The 20,087-nt window shown below is 30.1% G+C and overlaps 1 protein-coding gene across 12 annotated transcripts in view; it reads right to left on the bottom strand.

Moving 5' to 3' along the window:
- Positions 1 to 20,087, bottom strand: part of LOC111423765 (Calcium/calmodulin-dependent protein kinase II) — a 140,213-nt gene that overhangs the window by 38,252 nt on the left and 81,874 nt on the right. For all 12 annotated transcript variants that reach the window (XM_023057094.2, XM_071201356.1, XM_071201357.1 and 9 more), the window contains exons 4-10: positions 15,222 to 15,276; positions 15,031 to 15,169; positions 14,697 to 14,978; positions 14,372 to 14,494; positions 14,225 to 14,308; positions 8,580 to 8,622; positions 1,218 to 1,307 (exon numbers count right to left, since the gene is read on the bottom strand). In XM_023057094.2, coding sequence (XP_022912862.1) covers positions 1,218 to 1,307; positions 8,580 to 8,622; positions 14,225 to 14,308; positions 14,372 to 14,494; positions 14,697 to 14,978; positions 15,031 to 15,169; positions 15,222 to 15,276 — 816 coding nt within the window. The remainder of the gene's footprint in view (positions 1 to 1,217; positions 1,308 to 8,579; positions 8,623 to 14,224; positions 14,309 to 14,371; positions 14,495 to 14,696; positions 14,979 to 15,030; positions 15,170 to 15,221; positions 15,277 to 20,087) is intronic.

Genomic DNA, 20,087 nt, shown 5'->3' with positions numbered 1-20,087 from the left:
CTAGCACGTGTACTTTTTGAGATAATTAGACTGTTTTAAAAATGTCGACATAAACGTGATTTTTTCCACAAAATAATAAATAACTTGGCAACCTTGCTTTCAAAATTTGAACACAAGATATGCCGTTGTAGCATTTTAGACAGCTGATCAACATATGTAAAAAGATGCGTAGGATTCTATTTAAAAAAATTAAGTTGAGTACGGTCCTGGAATAGTAAAGTTACTATCTTTCGTCCCCGTACTATTGACTCACCCTGTATATAAAATTTACTAAAAACAAAATAATTTATTTTAAATTTTCTAATCATGCAAATTCTAACATCGTTTATCCATTATTTATAAATATTTACAAAAAAATGAAAATAAAATTTGAAATGGCGTTCACAACTTGCAGCATACTCTGCATATATACTGGATCGTTTTAAAATCGTTATAATTAAAAATTATAAATGAGAAATTTAGATTTAAGAATAAAATTTACATAAAATCTTCTTAAATAATAATTAATTAATGATGGGGGGAAAATACGATTTAATAATTTTTAAAAAATCTAAAAAAAGTAAAAACTAGTAAGGTTAGTGCCTCTATAGTTAGTGATTTTTATTTGTTGCTTCCTTTTAAAGTGGAAATGGGGGAATTTGATTTTGTAATCTTTAAGGTTGGTGCAAAATGATTTATTTATTAATTTAATTTTACTACAACAAAAAGTTTTATGGGAATTCACTTCAAAAAAGTTTCTAAAAAAAAGCTATGGGTTTCGCTAAAAGGGGTGTTCATCCTAAACTAAAAACTCGATCAATTTAGATGATCTTAATTTAAATCATTTTTTGATTAATAAAATTGTTTTTGTTTAAAACCATCTAAATTATTGCAATAAAAAATGATTTTTTTATTGCAATTTGAGTTATACATAAACCAGTGGTATATTAAAGGTGAATATAAAATCTATCAACATTTCTAAAAAAAAAAAAATAAATTAAATTAAGTATAAGGGGGGAAATTTGAATTAATTAAATAATTTAATTAATATTTGTGCAAGGATTTTTTTTGTATTTCTTCGAAGTGAAAAGTGATGAATTGAACTAAAAAGATTCTAAATAAATGAAAGACACCGTGAAGAAGAGAAGACACAAAAATTAAGAATGAGATTAAAGTGTTTGTGTGGGATTTCTACACATTAAAAAAATTAAAATAAAAATTTTAATTAAATTTCTTACCTTTAATGTCTTCGTCTTCGAGTGTGGTCGAACTATCCGTTGATTCTTTTACTTGGGATCCCCCTTCTTTTCTTACGATGATGCTTCGACCTAAAATACACCGTTTTTATTATTTAATACGTTTTTTTTTTATTAAGTTGGTGATTTAATTTGATTTTTTTTGATGAAAATTATGAAAAATGTGCAATAAATTTGAATAAAAATTAATATTTAATGCACATTTTCTACTGTATGAATATAAAAAGTTGATGTTTAACATTTAATATGAAAAAATTTTTTAAAAATAATCAAAAAAATTTGAATAATAAATAATAATATTGATTTGTGAAAAATGTAAGAAGATGAAGTGAAAATGTTATTGTTAAAATTCGAAATCGTTTAAATTTAAGAATAACGATATGGATGTGTAGCATATTGAAGTCACAAATATAGTCTTAAACTTAAATCTTTCAGAAAAATTTTAGTGGGGTTTAGAAACATTTACAAAGTCTTTAATGTTAAATAATATTCAAGCTTACTTGGATCAAATAACAGAATAAACACCAGATGTTATAATACTGCAAGGTTGTCGATTATGTAATGAGAATAATATATCAAAATAACTTTAATCGATTAGCAATAACTTCATTGTATTTGGTGAAGCAAAAACGCACTAAAAAGATAAAAAGGAACCTCTCAAAAATTTCCAAAACTTTGGGAAAATGGAAATAGGCGATTGGTGAGAATCAAAATGGTTCTAATTGGGTTAAAATATCTTGGTAATACATAAGGAAATAGATAGAATTAAAAAAAAATCATTTGGACATTTATTGAAAGTGTTTCAAAGATGGCAAAAATTGTCAAAATAATCCTAACCGATTGGAAATAGCTTCATTGTATTTGGCAAGGAAGAAACACAATAAAAAAGTTAAAAGGGATCTTCTTTAGAAGTTTCAAATGTTTCGCAAGACCAAAAGGACATCAAGAATGACATATTCTGGAACGTGTCATTACTGAAGACGAGTCTTGGGGTGTTTGAGTACGATCAATAAACCAGGCGCCAGAGCATGGAGTGACACACTTCAACCTTTTCAAGTCCCAAAAAAAGCAAGAATGAGTAATCGTACACTAACAGTTTGTGAGAACAAGTGGGTGTTGCTTCACGATAATACGCCTTGTCACACAGAAATTCAATAAATGAGTTTTTGGACAGTAAAAACATTCCTGTGGCTCCTCAGCCGCCTTATTCGCCTGGCTTGAGTCCTTCTAATTTTTGAAGGATTTCATAATCCACACTTATTTTATATTTATCTATCACCAATATTATTTAATGATATAGCATAAATCACAAAATGTCAAAATTGGACGATTTTTCTTAATAAAATTAATTACAACGTAAGAACTAAAACTGATGGAGATAAACGTTATGAATAAAAAATATTCCTAATGCATCAACAAATCATAATCCGCACTTATATCATATTCATCTATCACGAGTTTCTAATGATATAGCATAAATCACAAAATGTCAAAATTGGACGATTTTTCTTAATAAAATTAATTACAACGTAAGAACTAAAACTGATGGAGATAAACGTTATGAATAAAAAATATTCCTAATGCATCAACAAATCATAATCCGCACTTATATCATATTCATCTATCACGAGTTTCTAATGATATAGCATAAATCACAAAATGTCAAAATTGGACGATTTTTCTTAATGAAATCAACCATAACGTAAGTACTAAAACTGATGGAGAAAAACGTTATGAATAAAAAATATTCCTAATGCATCAACAAATCATAATCCGCACTTATATCATATTCATCTATCACGAGTTTCTAATGATATAGCATAAATCACAAAATGTCAAAATTGGACGATTTTTCTTAATAAAATCAACCACAACGTAAGTACTAAAACTGATGGAAAAAAATGTTATCATTAAAAAATATTCCTAATGCACCAATAAATCATAATCCACATTTATTTTATATTTATCTATCACCAATATTTAATGATATAGCATAAATCACAAAATGTCAAAATTGGACGATTTTTCTTAATAAAATTAATTACAACGTAAGAACTAAAACTGATGCAGAAAAACGTTATGAATAAAAAATATTCCTAATGCATCAACAAATCATAATCCGCACTTATATCATATTCACCTATCACGAGTTTCTAATGATATAGCATAAATCACAAAATGTCAAAATTGGACGATTTTTCTTAATAAAATCAACCATAACGTAAGTAGTAATATTGATGGAGAAAAACGTTATGAATAAAAAATATTCCTAATGCATCAACAAATCATAATCCGCACTTATATCATATTCACCTATCACGAGTTTCTAGTGATATAGAATAAATCACAAAATGTCAAAATTGGACGATTTTTCTTAATAAAATCAACCATAACGTAAGTACTAAAACAGATGGAGAAAAACGTTATGAATAAAAAATATTCCTAATGCATCAACAAATCATAATCCGCACTTATATCATATTCATCTATCACGAGTTTCTAATGATATAGCATAAATCACAAAATGTCAAAATTGGACGATTTTTCTTAATAAAATTAATTACAACGTAAGAACTAAAACTGATGGAGAAAAACGTTATCAATAAAAAATATTCCTAAAGCATCAAGAAATCATAATCCACACTTATTTCATATTTATCTAGCACCAGTTTCTAGTGATATAGCATGAATCTCAAAATGTCATAACTGGACGATTTTTCTTAATAAAATTAACTATAACGTAGTAAATAAAACTGATGGAGAAGGACATTATGAATAAAAAATATTCCTAATGCATCAATAAATCATAATCTGCACTTATATCATATTTATCTATCACCCGTTTCTAATGATATAACATAATTCACAAAATGTCAAAATTGGACGATTTTTCTTAATAAAATCAACCATAACGTAAGTACTAAAACTGATGGAGAAAGACGAATCAAAATTCGGCTTCAAAATTATTTGCGTTAACTTTGTCTTTAATATTGTCACACCAAAATGAGTTGCAAGGCTTGAGATCAGAATATGTTGGCTAAGTGATTCTAATTCCTGTGGTCTCTGAATACTCCAAAGCCAGATTGTGCTCTCCAAAGAGCTCTTTCAGACATCAAACACACTATTAATATTGAGGCATCTTAATTATATCACTCAGTGTTGACAAAAATCACCCTTGTATACTCGTTATTCTTCCTGTTCTGGCTTCGTTGGTTTATCAAGGTAAATGGGTAATATAAGATGGATAAGTTATTGATGTGGTACTTTCCACTAATGAAGTTCTTAAACCTTTATAAAATAAGGATATTTTGGGCAATACCATATACTGTTTAACTAGGATAAGGTGTCATTCTAATTCCTTTGTCCAACGTTTATTAAGATTTAAGGAGTGCTAAGTAAGATGGTAAGGATTGAAATCAGAAAGTTGGAATAAAATAATCGTTAAGAAAGTTTTCTAATTCTGAATTGCCCTCAATACAGAAATTTAAACCAACGATTTCCTCGTATCGCCTCATCCACACGCTCAATAAGATGTTCAGTTGCTATACTCTTCCTTCCCTATCCTGCATCATGAACGTCCGTACGTCGTGCTTTAAAGTTACTGCACCATTGCCGCACCTTGTTATCACTCATAAATGTTTTTTCGTACACATTACTCATTCTTTGATAAATTTCGGTTGTATTGCATCTGTATATAAGATATTCCATGTTTCTAAATTTGTAATAAAGCATATTTTTCCAGAAAAGTCTTTCTCGTTGTGTTAAAGCAGAAGAGTCGCGTTTTCTACTTCCAGGTATTTTTTCACCAACTCTTCAAAAGCTTCATTTCGATTTCAAGAAGACGAAGCGATGACTTACAGAGCAAGAGTAACAATGTAGGTTATGCAGAAATTCTGCGAGCTTAGAGGCGATTTGTTCTGCAGTTTGAATGCATGCGATTTTTTTTCAGTGAGGTTATTTCAAAGCAAAGATATCACACGGAATGCTGGAAAGAGTTATTCATCTTCTAATTTCGCTTATAGTAGTGACGTAGATTTAACATGCATGAGGTTGAAGAGTATAGATCGCCGTTTTTATTTATTTTCTGCTTCTTCCTGGCTTAATAAAATATTCCAACCATTTAGAAAGCGTTGTTCATACTTAAAAGAACGTCAGGGGCCTCACAGTTTTTGCGAGAACAAAATAGTACTTTCTGGTTTATCAAACATTTCGTAGTGATCTTACTGTATCTAGCAAAGTGAAGTTATAGATCTTTCTGTTAAAGTCGTTCCGGCTCACTAATGATGAAAGGAGATCGCCCTCTACTCCATTACGATATAGGTTCAACTACAGCAGACCCCCAACATTTTTCCACAAATTCCATGGCATTATCTAAAACTTCCAGGAACTTGTTGCAAAAAGCTTTCTTTCCTTCTGCTTTAACATTCTTAATCTTGTTGGAACGTATTGTAAACAACTTTGCATCTCGTACTTTAATAAGCCATTTTTCAATGATAGTTGTAGCCAGCGATTCATGTGAGCAAAGAGATCGAAATTATAAGAAGCCAAGTTCGGACTGTATGGTGGTTGATAAAACATTTCCCATCTGATAGACTGCAAGAGTTGTTTTGTTACAGCTATAGTATGCGACCGTGCATGGTCATGGAGCTTTCTTCTGCGCTTGTTCTGAATTGTCTTCATTACAAAAATTGTGTACAACGATTTCCTCGTATTGTCTCATCCACACGCTGAACAAGAACATCGGCTGCTCACTCTTCTTTTGCTATCTGCCTGCATCATGAACGTCTGCAGGTGTCGCTTTAAAGTTCCTACGTCATTGTAGCACTCATGAAGGTTTTTCAGAACTGACAACTGCGACATGTCGCGATCAACGTGCATACTAACTATGGAAGGTTATATATTTTTTATAGTAAAACACTTTTTATAATGTTTGAAGATGTTTTGTTTCAAAAGCAGATGTTGTTATATAATAATGTTACATAGTTACCTATTTTAAAGGTATTGTAGGCTGTGGTGCCGCCACACTAACGATACTCTGCTTATTTTCACAAATTATGAGCTTAGTTTTACAATCATCTCCACGATTCGATTGCCCTTCTGCTCTTTAATTGCAGTTGTCGGCTACTCTTCTGTATAAGATAGTCCATGTTCAAAAATTGAGAGAATGTGATTGGTATAATCAAATAGTTAATTTTGTGATGGAGCAACATCTTTCCAGAAAAATCTTTCCCATCTTTTCCGCTATGTTAAGGCAGAAGAGCCTAATTTCAACCTCTTTTTCCCACCAATTCCATTGGGATCTCTTAATCATCTACAATTTCCAGAAACTTGTCGCCAAAAGCTTTTGCTTTAACATTCAATGTTATCAATTTTAATATTAACATCACATATACAGGGTGAATCCAAAATATGAGCACTTAATTTAATATGCTTTGTGTCAATATTGCAAGTTTAGGAGAGTGAGTTTAAGTGTTAACTTTATATTGGTGTTGAAAAGATAGGATTATGTTCTTAGGACTCAGTTGCCTTAACCTTGTATGTGGTTATCTGTTGGCAATTTTGAAGATTAGCTTAAGACTGATAGATAGCAAAAAAATTTAATGTTGATTGATTTCGAATTTTAACGCTAACAAAAACTTGTTTTTTTTTAAATTATAACTAATAATAAATCTTATCAAAACCAAAACAAAATAATAAATACAGAAAATGATTTCTTTGAATAAATCTGATTGAAATCATGCAAGCAGCACACTGAAAACATCCAAACACATACATAACTGCGATCTAAGGTTTATTTATTAATAATCGTTAGTTAATTAAAGACAGAACAAAATTGTTTGTAAATCATTGTTACTTATTCAATCATTTGTATTATTTTCAATCTGATTATACAAAAATTAGATGTTCTTGAAGGTTGGGTTTCGGGAGAGTTTAAAATAAAAGGAATAAAACTTAGACAACAGTTTGAAAAAAGCAGTATGGATCAAGATGGTAAATAGTAAAAAGAGTATTATATTTATAAATATATATACAGGGTGTCCCTTGGTATCTTTAATTATATCACATCATGGGACATCCTGTACAAGAAAAAAAATCAACCAAAAAAACGTAAAAAAAAAACAAAAAAATTCGTGGACGGTCGAAAACACGCTGCATTTATACGTTTTTTTGCAGGTTCATAACTTGTTTGTGTCTCCTTACCGCATTCTGGTTGCATCGAGAAGGTGAAGTAGTGAAGTGAGGTGGAAGGGTGACGTAAATAAGTCCGCCACAACCAACAAAACAAAATTACCAACTACTCAATCCTCTAAAAAATCGACTAAAAACTATGTGAGCACAACTACCAAATTATACTCTGGTATTCAATTTAATTAAAATTTCTTTTTTCATTTTTCCCATTATTTCGGCTAATTTACAAAGTGTTTAGTGTGTGCAAAATTAATGAGTGTGAGACGTGAAAATATGTAAAAGTCTTTTATATACATATTGAGTTTAAAGAAAATGTTTGCGGAAATTAAAAATAATAATAAATAATTTGTGTAGAAGTGCTTTTTGTGATTATATTGTGTATTTAAAGTACGATGTTTTTTTGTATAAATCGTAATAATATTTAAATCACCTCATTAAAAAAATGGCAATTAATATTTAATATATAATAATTAAAAAAAAAATAATAAAAAAATAAATTAAAACTTTATGTACAAAATAGATTTTTTCTTATTTAAAATTTTTTATGGTTAAACTATGAAAGATCAAAAAGTTACATTGAAACACCATACCTCATGCTATTCGTCTATTGTTTCATCGAAAATAAAACAAAAGAATGTTTATAGCAAGGCTAATTCGATTCTAGATCACAATAAGGAGCATGCAACTTTATGAAAAAGCTGCTGAGAATTAAAAAAAGAACCGAGAGTAGAGATTAAAACAAGAAAAAAAAACAAAAAGAATAAATAAATAAGTAAAAATTAATTAATCAATTAATTAATTAATAGAGAATCAGCTACTGTTGTCTTTGTACATAGTGTTCAAAAGGAAAAGTGTAAATATTTTTCAATTATTGATTGATTTCTTTTTTGAAAAATTAAAAATAAAAGTGTTTGCCTTTTTTTTTTTTTAGCGAAATTAATTAATAGAAACGAAACGGAAAACGTTGGCGTTATTTACAAAACATTTACAAGTTTTTTTTTACATCGCAAAATCTAAAAATTTATTAACAATTTTATTTTATTTTTTTTTTGTAAATTTCGTTAAAAATTCTTTCGTTGATTTTTTTCTATTTTCAAATTAGTTTATACATTAAAAACGACTGGATAGATTTTTAAATTAAAAAACAATACTTACTTGAAAAATTGCGAGTTGCCAACATTGTGGTGAGGATGGCTCCCTAAAAAAAAATAAACAAAAAAAGTTAAAATAGGCGTTCAGGTTGTATTTTAAAATGTTGAGTAAATGAGTCAAGGTGAATAAAAATGAAATAAATAATCAACGACGATAGAAAATTGAATGGAATAATTTTAACGGTTTTTTGAATGTTTCAATACCACCAAAAAAGTTGAAAAGGTGATTGGTGTAAGTCCAAATGATTCTGATCGTCTTGAAATATCTTTATAACACATAAGGAATGCGAGAGGATTAAAAAAAAATCATTTGGACATTTATTAAAAGCGTTCCAAAGATAGCAAAAAATGCAAAAATGTATTGATGCATGTCAAAATAATCCTAACCGATTAAAAAAGTTAAAAAAGATCTTCTCCAGATATTTCAAAACAATCAAAAGATCAAAACATTTAAAAGAGATCTTCTCCAGAAGTTTCATAACGTTGAGGAAATTGAAATAGGCGATTGGTGAGTATTAAAATGATTCTAAATGATTTGAAATGTCTTGATAATACACAAGGAATGCGAGAGGATTAAAAAAAATCATTTGGACATTTATTAAAAGCGTTTCAAAGATACCAAAAAGTGCAAGAAATGTATTGATGCATGTCAAAATAATCCTAACCGATTGGAAATAAGCTTGATTATATATGACAAAGAAGAAACACGTTAAAAAAGATCTTTTCCAGATGTTTCAAAACAATCAAAAGATCAAAAAATTTAAAAGAGATCTTCTCCAGAAGTTTCATAACGTTGAAGAAATTGAAATAGGCGATTGGTGAGTATTAAAATGGTTCTAAATGACTTAAAATGTCTTAATAACACGCAAGGAAAGCGATAGAATTAAAAAAAAGCATTTGGACGTTTTTTGAAGGTGTTCCAAAGATAGCAAAAAAATGAAAAAAATTATTGGTGTGTGTCAAAATAATTCTAAACGATTAAAAACTGGTTTATTGTACTTGGCAAGGAAGAAATAGAATTCTCCAAGTTTCTTTTGATATACCATTTATCGTATTTATATATTTTTGCCTTCCATACTTTTGTAACTGGTACTTTCTCTCACATTTTCTTCAAGTGTCTCTCAAGTGTGTTCTTTTTAATTTATTGTTTTTGGATTCTTTTAAATAAAATAAAACAAAATTAAAAATGTGATTTAGCTAAATCTACACTTGGACATGTTGCATACATAATAGTTATGACAGCTCAGTTTAATTTTCACTTGTTATTGCCAATTCAGATTATTTATTTTTTTTTTTTTTACTGTTATTAATTCGGAGCCTAACGTTTTTGCATTTAATACGAAAACGGTGGTTTTTATCAATGTTCTCTAAAGGTGATAAAAGTTTCTAAACTAAATTTACTATTAGAAACTGCAAAAATAAATGTAGGTTATGATAAAATAAAAAAGTTCTGAGCAAACAAACTTTAGGAACAGCCTGGATAGCATTGTTCCCGCGCACCGATCCTACTCAAAAATTGCCTAATGATTTTAGGTGATATTGGTTTACACTGTATTAAATTTCAACGCTTTACCATAAATAGTGTTTAAGATAATTAGAAAAAAGTCTTAAAATTTTCTAACTTTGATGGCCTGTATCTTTGCAATTTGAGGACTTTTACTATTTTTTTTTACATGAATCGTCATCATTTTCACTCTAGTACATGTGGATACATTTGTTCGCCGAGTCATCGAAACACCCTGTATATATTATGTATATAGAAGGTCATCTCCCCACTATTTTTTGCTACAAGCGCTCCCAAGGGGATTGTGAGGGAACTAACTCAAAAACCGTCATGACTAGAAAAATTCTACGTGCTCCATGTAAAAAAATCTATTAGAACCCGTTTTTACTTTTTTACTAAGTTTCCGGATAGTCGAGATACAGGAGGTGTCTGAAAATCGTAAATTTCAAACACTCCCTGTATATCAAAAACAAAAAGGGCTATGAAAATTTGATTTGCGCCATTGTAAGTTTGACAAAAAAGTAGCTCAGGTTCGCGAAAGACGCAACTTTCTATCTTTCATAATAACTGAGATCATAATAACTGAGATAACACATGATTCTACAATTTTCAGTAATTCTGAAATAAGAAGAAAATTTGAAAGTGGAGAAATGGGTGATAGCTTACTTGTAGGAGACAGTGGTTTATCTAATTACTCCGGTTTCAAATTCAGTGGTACCAGAAGAAAATTTATTGAATGAGTCACAGATAAGAACACGTAATTGCATCGAAAGATGTTTTGGTGTGTTAAAAAGACGATTTCCAATATTAGCTTTAGGAATTAAGTTACATATAACAAAAGTAGAGGCTATTATTATATCAACTGTGGTTGTGCATAACATAGCCTGTACTCTAAGAGATGTGGAACCAGACAATAATGAAGACTTAGAAAATTTGATTCATTTTCAAAATAATGGCAATGATATTGTAATCGATGTAGAAAATAATAACTGTAGAAACTTAATATAAATTTTAATAAAAATATCTACATATTAACGTGTTTATTTCTTATGGCTAACTTATTTATTCTTTAATTTTGCTTCAATATTAAAACAATTTTTCACTAGGCACAAATTGACAAATATCAATTTGAAAACTGGCCACGCGTAAACTAAGTTTTGGTGCTTAAACGGTCGACGACTACTGGTAACGTAAACGTCGACTCTAACCGTAGTTTAACGTCAAACGGTAGTTGTAAAACATTTTTTTGTTAGTTAACCATAGATTAACTTAATCTGACGCTTAAACTATGATTGTAAAACCGGGCCTAAACGACAAAACAACGTTTGCTTTCACCTTTGAGTTTGACATTACACACACTTTTTTTTATGGTTACAAGCGCTTTGTTTGTGTAGATAATGCAGATTGCTACAAATTCAGTCTACAACGTCATCCAGTGGATTGTAAGGGTACTAAATTTCGGTCTACATTTTTATAGTAGTAAGATTGCACACCATGGTCTTTTCCAGTCTTCTCTGACACAGAAATCACACAAATAAATAATAATACACACCAATACACACTTTGGCGCATCTCTTGCGTTAGATTAGACCTTTTTCTTTGTGCTGCAATATCTGCAACTTCTGGACGTTCCATTGGGCGCGTTCACCAGAGAATTCCGTTGACGTTGGCAAACGCAAACGGGTTACGATTGCGTTGGTGATTTGGTGAACGGCCAATTTTTCTACAGACATATGGTTTGATAACAACAGATGGCGCTTTAATGACAATTATTTACAATTTTAATTAATTTATAGATCAAACCGCTCAATTTATCATGAATTTCTTCATTTTCAAAGATAGTATACACTAACCCATTAAATAAATAATTTCGGGATTCTGCCATTCTTTTTTGTTGATTTTAAATTTAAGATGGCACAAACAGCAAACACCGTTTGCGTTTGCTAACGGAAAAATCATACGATTGATAAAATGGCGGTCGTTTACCAAACACGTTAGAAGTTAACAGTTTGCTCTCTGTTTGCAAACGTTGACAGTTGATGAACGCGCCCATTATGTGGCCACACCGGTATTTTTAGAAATAGTAAGACGACGCATGATTTTCAAGTATTTACTCAAACATCAAGTTGATGCGTTAGAATTTTTTGACAACATACAAATGTTAAATTTGACGTAAGTTACTTACGTCTTGGGTGAGTTTTGACGTAAGACAGAGAGAGTATCATTTTCCTCTGTCACTACTTCTGTCCTTAGGGATTTCAGTATTTTAAGGCCCGTACAGACACGTTTAGTAATTTATACTCTGTTTTTAAACCAGGAGGAGTACAAGGTTTATATATTAAAGGTTGTCTAAGTTCCTATGCTGCAATACTTTGATGTTAGTTTGTGGGCGAGGGGCAAGAGCAGGAGTGTTTCGTGACGTAAGCGATCACGGATTGCGCACGCAACCTCATGGCCATGTGGTGCTCCATGCCTTTGTTTAATTTGAATTGCTTGGCGGTATTATTTTCCACATGTGACGTAATGCGCAGTATGGTTGCGTACGAACCTAGACAACCTCTTATATATAAACCTTGGGAGGAGTAAACGCGAAAGTCAGATTTACACTAGGAAAAATCACCAGAAAATATCACTAGATATTTTGGCGGTAAATTTAAATTAATAATAATTATTATTTATTTATTTACTTATTATTGTATTTATTTTCGTTTGTTATCGTCAACACTAAACATACAAATTAACATTGAAGTTATGAGTGTATTTATTTCAAAATATAATAAAGAAGGGTTTAAGAACACAAAATTTACAATAACTAACTAAATAACCTAACCTTCAAATTCAAAATCAAAATTGCCTGTGTGTGAACCTTCCTCGCATTCAACCAATCACGTGCAAGGTCAATCTGGTGACAAATTTAAAATACTTCTCGTGGTTTAAAAACAGAGTATAGTCGAGTAGCGAGTAATTTAGTAACTCGCCACGTGCGCACAGTACAATTTACTCGAGTAGTTTACTAAGGCCCACTTTTACCACCTCTTGATAAATTGAACCGATAGGTAATTACCATGGTTACAGCGGTTTTAAGCGCTCTTATTGGCTAAGAGCGCCAATTTATCTATCGGATAAATTTATCAAGAGGTGGTAAAAGTGGGCCTTAAACGATTTAGGTCCATTATTACCATCTTTTAGATAAATTTATCTTATAGATAAACCCATCTACTAGCCAATCAGAAAGCGTAAAATAGCCGTAACTGTGGTAATAATCCCTTAGATAGCATAACCAGAAGATGGTAGTAACGAGCATTAGGGCCGGTTGTAATACCTCCCGATAAACTATCTAGCGGATAATTACCATGGTTACAGCGGTTTTAAGCGCTCTCATTGGCTAAGTGCGCCAATTTATCTATCGGATAAACTTATCGGGAGGTGGTACAACCGGTCCTTAGGCTCGTTACTACCATCTTCTGGTTAAGCTATCTAAGGGATTATTACTATGGTTACGGCTATTTCACGCGCTCTGATTAGCTAGTAGATGGGTTTATCTGTAAGATAAATTTAACTAAAAGATGGTAGTAATGGACCTTAGTAGAGTAGATCATTTGATTCTATTTTTTCAGTCGAGTAGCGTACCCCCACTACTCACAACTGCCACTATTCTAAACACGTGCAAACGCATAAATTTAGTTTAGTGAATTAACAATTGTATTGCACGCTATGACGTCGTCTGTTCATCTTGAGTACCACTAAAGTGTCTTGAGCGTATTAAATGTGGACAGTTGCCATCTACTAAACGTTCCAGTGGTAAGTGGCTACTTGACTAAATTACTAAACGTGTCTGTACGGGCCTTTATAGAATAGTTTCTGGTTTATTGCGCAACTCTTTCTTAATTTTTTCTATAATTCGTTTTTGGCAGCAGTTTTTTTTTGTATTCTTCCTTACTCTTTGATAGTTATTGTAACTTTATTGAGTATTTAATTTGCCAAATAATTCTTCCACACTTTTGCATTAACATAAATTATGACTAAAAAACTTTAATCGTCGGAAAAAATGATACGCACAAAAATAATTCGTAAAAAATAAGTTGAGATGATTTTATCTAATTATGTTTTCTCTTTTTACTTATTGAATATTAATGATTATTTACCTTAAGTTTGCGACGTGCATTAAACTTCTTGAGACAATCCACCGTTTCTTGTCGGTGTACAACTGAAGCAACACGTTCCCTCTGCTGCAATTTATAAAAGAGAATTAATTAAAATTGAAAATACAATATGAAATCCATGAAGCTTACGCAAATCCAGGGATGTTTTAAAGCTTCCGCAGCCGTTATCCTTTTGCTAGGATTAACCGATAACATTTGATTAATCAAATTCTTCGCTTCCGGAGTAACTGTATCCCACTCGGGACTCGGATACTGCAATAAAACAATCAAAACAAGATAAAACAATCAAACTTTATAACGATCAAATATCCAATGTTTCACGGAACTTTCAGCTAACTTTTAACGAGGTATTAAATATACAAAGCGTCGAATTTTAAATTATCGATACTTTATAAAGTTCACTTAGCTGATTGAAAGTTGGTTGAGGAAATAGAAATAAATAGAAAAGTGTTACCTCGTAAGCGCCGGCTTTGATTTGGGCGTACAATCTGTGTTGGTCTTCGTCCCAAAACGGTGGGTAACCCACGAGAAGGATATAAAGGATGACTCCGCAAGCCCAAATATCGACTGGTTTTCCGTAAGGTTCCTTTTTGAGAACTTCCGGTGATAAATAACCGGGGGTTCCCGCAAATCCGAACCATGCCTGTTGTTCACCCTGTACTTCAATTGCTAAACCGAAATCCGCTAGTTTTACCGCAGCTCCTTTTGCCTTACTAGCTAATAATAAATTTTCAGGCTAAAAAAAGAGAATTTAATAATTAATTTAATAATTTAACAATTTTTGTTACCTTGAGATCTCTATGAACTACACCGTTCTGATGACAGTGATTAACTGATTCTAAGATCTGTTGTATGCAATGTGATGCATCAGCTTCAGAATAAAATTCTCTGGCGACGATATCTTCGAATAATTCCCCGCCAGTAACTCTAAATACAACAAAATAAAATAATTTGTTTTAAATTTTTATTAAAAACTTACAGATCAAAGACTAGATAGTGGTAATTTTCTTCTTGTATACTATCGTGCAGCCTCACTGAAATAAAACGAAAAAGAATTGATTAGAAACAAAATTAAAATTGTTTTATTAAAAATTCAACATCCCCCCAATAAATAAATATGATACGTTAATATCGTAATAAAAGAAATAAATTAATTAACGAAAAATAAGAAAAATTAATTTAATACAACAAACAATAATTAATTAATTAATTAATTAATAATTAAAGATTAAAATATATTCATTATGGAGTACTCATTAAAATAGATTTAAAGAGAGTTTAATAGGAAGAAATTATCTCGAGGGGAAAAAGAAGTTTTTGAATTTAAAATTTTGTAAGGAGATTTAGAGACTTGTTTCGAATCGTAAATAATGCCATTAACGCTTTTAGTCCGTTCAACAAGTAGTCCGAGCGCGAAAAAGCTCACGGGACGTCAAAAAGTTTTCAGTTGTGTTGGGTGAGTTAACTTTGGCGAATTTCAGAAAAGCTCAATGGCCAAGCTCGACTCTTCCCACTTCTCCGCAATTCAACCGGACGAAACTAAATGGAGTTTTAGTTCGTTTAATGCGATTTTAGGACTTTTAGCATAATGTGTATTCGAAAAGTAGATAAACAGATTTTTTAATTAAATTTGTTCAAATAAAAGCATTGGCTTAATTACAAGTTATTTATAAGAATTTTCATTTTGTCGTGGACATTCGCAATCCATATAAACCAGTGTTATCCACTAATTTTTGATCAACATCGACTTTTTATATAAATGTCTTGCCAAGATCGACCGAAGGGTTTAAAGTAACCTTCCTTTTGTTTGCTCTAAGGCCCAGATATATGTAGATATTTCAGGTTGATGATTTTTTTGGCAATCGACGTTATGGTCACCACTGATTTAGAGCTTATAAATAAAAATGGTAATAATTGGTTTAATCTTTTTATGGATCTAGTCTTTATGGTCCATTACTAAGGTTGTATGTATAAAAAATATTTCCTCATCGCTTTTAGTTTATTAGTTATGATTGAGTTAATTTTCAAAAACCAACAATTTTGATGTTTAATCGGTTTAGAGCTTATAAATAAAAAATGGTAATAATTGGCTTCAATCTTTTTATGGATCTAGTCTTTATGGTCCATTACTAAGGTTGTATGTATAAAAAATATTTCCTCATCGCTTTTAGTTTATTAGTTATGATTGAGTTAATTTTCAAAAACCAACAATTTTGATGTTTAATCGGTTTAGAGCTTATAAATAAAAAATGGTAATAATTGGCTTCAATCTTTTTATGGATCTAGTCTTTATGGTCCATTACTAAGGTTTTATGTATAAAAATTATTTTTCCATCGCTTTTAGTTTATGAGTTATGATTGAGTTAATTTTCAAAAATCAACAATTTTGATGTTTAATCGGTTTAGAGCTTATAAATAAAAAATGGTAATAATTGGCTTCAATCCTTTTATGGATCTAGTCTTTATGGTCCATTACTAAGGTTTTATGTATAAAAAATATTTCCCCATCGCTTTTAGTTTATGAGTTAAGATTGAGTTAATTTTCGAAAATCAACAATTTTAATGTTTAATCGATTTTGAGCTTATAAATAAAAAATAGCAATAATTGGGTTCAATCTTTTTATGGATCTAGTCTTTATGGTCCATTACTAAGTCTTTATGTATAAAAAATATTTTCCCATCGCTTTTAGTTTATGAGTTATGATTGAGTTAATTTTCAAAAATCAACAATTTTGATGTTTGATCGATTTAGAGCTTATAAATAAAAAATGGTAATAATTGGCTTCAATCTTTTTATGGATCTAGTCTTTATGGTCCATTACTAAGGCTTTATGTATAAAAAATATGTCCCCATCGCTTTTAGTTTAGGAGTTATGATTGAGTTAATTTTCGAAAATCAACAATTTTGATGTTTAATCGGTTTAGAGCTTATAAATAAAAAATGGCAATAATTGGGTTCAATCTTTTTATGGATCTAGTCTTTGTGGTCCATTACTAAGGTTTTATGTATAAAAAATATTTCCCCATCGCTTTTAGTTTATGAGTTATGATTGAGTTAATTTTCGAAAATCAACAATTTTAATGTTTTTATCGATTTAGAGCTTATAAATAAAATATGGTAATAATTGGGTTCAATCGTATTATGGATCTAGTCTTTATCGCCCATTACTAAGGTTTTATGTATAAAAAGTTTTTCTCCATCGCTTTTTAGTTTTTGAGTTACGATTGAGTTAATTTTCGAAAATCAACAATTTTGATGTTTAATCGGTTTAGAGCTTATAAATAAGAAATGGTAATAATTGGGTTCAATCTTTTTATGGATCTAGTCTTTATGGTCCATTACTAAGGTTTTATGTATAAAAAATATTTCCCCATCGCTTTTAGTTTATCAGTTATGATTGAGTTAATTTTCGAAAATCGACAATTTTAACGTTTAATCGATTTAGAGCAATAGTGTCCACTAATTTTTGATCAAAATCGACTTTTTATATTTCAGATTCATGATTTTCTTGGCGATTGACAAAACTGCTTTGCGATCGACGTTATGGACACCACTGATATAAACTATATATTTCATTACACTTCGTTTTAAAATCTCCCAATGACATTTTTCAAGGAATCAAAATTATTTGCTTATTACTTATTATATTATAATTGTGATACATGAAACGTGTGCCAAAATAGTCGTAATCCAAACTAAACTGACTTGACAAGGAAAAAGTAGATTAAAAAAACTAAAAGGTATCTCCTCAGGAGTGTCAAAACTTTGAGAAAATGGAAATACGTAATTGGTGAGAGTTAAAATGCTTCTAATCGACTTGAAACATGTTAAAAATACATAACGATAACGACAAAGTTAAAAAAAAATCGTTTAGACATTTATTGAAAGTGTTTCAAAGATTGCAAAAAATGGAAAAAAGTATTGGTGTGTGTCAAAATGCATTCAGTTGGTTGGAAATAGATACAATGTACTTAGCAAGGAGGAAATAGATTAAAAAAATTAAAAAGCTTCTCCTTCAAAAGTGTCAAAACATCGAAAATATATAAATAGGCGATTGGTGGGAGTCAAAATGGTTCTAATCGACGTGAAATGTGTTGATAACACATAAGGAAAGTGATAGAAATTAAAAAAAAACATTTTGACGTTTATTGAAAGGGTTTCAAAGATCACTAATAATGAAAAACTTTATTGATGTGTGCCAAAATATATCTAATTGACTGGAAACAGCTTTTCTATACTTGACAAGGAAGTCCAGAAGATTCAAAATTTTGAAAACTTTAAAATAGTTCTGATTGGGTTGAAATATCTTGATAATCCATAAGAAAAACGATAAAATAAAAAAAAAACATTTAGATATTTATTAAAAGTGTTTTAACGACATCTAGAAATGGGAAAAATTGATCGGTGTGTGTCGAAACAACTTTATTGTTTTGAAAAAGTTCTTTGAGATCTCCACAAAGACTGGCGTTAATAGGGTGTATATTTGGAACATGTATCGGGGCCCCAGGAGTTCATTACGGTGGGAAGCTCGATATCTGACTCCATACATCAAGAAGCGCTTAACAGCGATTAAAAGAGATGGAAGATTAAAACCTGACAAGCCATTTCTTTTTTGATGATGAAGTGTTGTATCAAATGAAGAGTATAATATTGAGTTTATGTTCAAGAAACTATGATAATTTTTTAATGTTTTTATTGTTATAATTACTTGAATTTTATTCTGGAGTGAGGTTTCTCCATGCCATATACACTTTTATATATTAATTTGTTTTACATCTTTTGTATACCCAAAACAACTTTGCATACCGTTAACCAGCCAGATGGGGTACATGTGCTTTTGGTAGAGACTTCAATGATCTTAATAAAATCATTCCTTAAATTCCAACAGTTTCCAAGATAATATTCGATTTAATAATGACGTATCAGAAAACATAATTTTGTGATTTTAGTTAGGTTTAAAATTTCTTTACTTAGAAATGAAACATTGTAGAAACTTCGGGTTTGTAACAAAACAAAGACAATTTCTTCGATTATAACATTAAAAAATTTCATTCCTTTATTTCCAATAGTTTCCACGAAACAAATTTTTTAATAATGACATGTCAAAAAATTTACCATTTTGAGATTTTAGGTTATAGTAGATTTAAAAATTCTTAACTAAGAAATGAAACATTCTAGAAATGTCGGTTTTGTAACAAAATAAAGGCAATTTCCTCAACTATAACTCCAAAAAAAAATTACTCCTTAATTTCCAACAGCTTCCCGGAAAAATTTTTTTTAATAATAAAATTTACCATTTTGTAATTTTAGGTTGTAACAGATTTAAGAATTCATAACTAAGAAATTAAACATCCTAGAAATGACGGGTTTCTAACAAAATAAAGGCAATTTCTTCAACTATAACCTCAAAAAGTTTCATTAATTAATTTCCAACATTTTCCACAAAAAAAAATTCTTTAATAATGACACGTCAAAAAATTTTTCATTTTGTGATTTTAGGTTATAGTACATTTAAGAATTCTTAACTTAGAAATTAAACATCCTAGAAATGTCGGGTTTATAACAAAATAAAGACAATTTCCTCAACTATAAGTTCAAAAAAATTCATTCCTTAATTTTTAATACTTTCCACAGAAAAAAATTCTTTCATAATGACATGTCAAAAAAATTGCCATTTTGCGATTTTAGGTTATAGTAGATTTAAGAATACTTTACTAAAAAATGAAACATCCTAGAAATGTCGGGTTTGTAACAAAATAAAGACAATTTCCTCAACTATAACCTCAACAAATTTCATTCTTTAATTTCCAATAGTTTCCAGGGAAAACATTTTTTAATAATGAC

The sequence above is a fragment of the Onthophagus taurus genome, chromosome 1 (genome assembly GCF_036711975.1).
Source record: "Onthophagus taurus isolate NC chromosome 1, IU_Otau_3.0, whole genome shotgun sequence".
NCBI classification, from domain to species: domain Eukaryota; kingdom Metazoa; phylum Arthropoda; class Insecta; order Coleoptera; family Scarabaeidae; genus Onthophagus; species Onthophagus taurus.
This window is presented reverse-complemented; position numbering and strand designations above follow the sequence as displayed.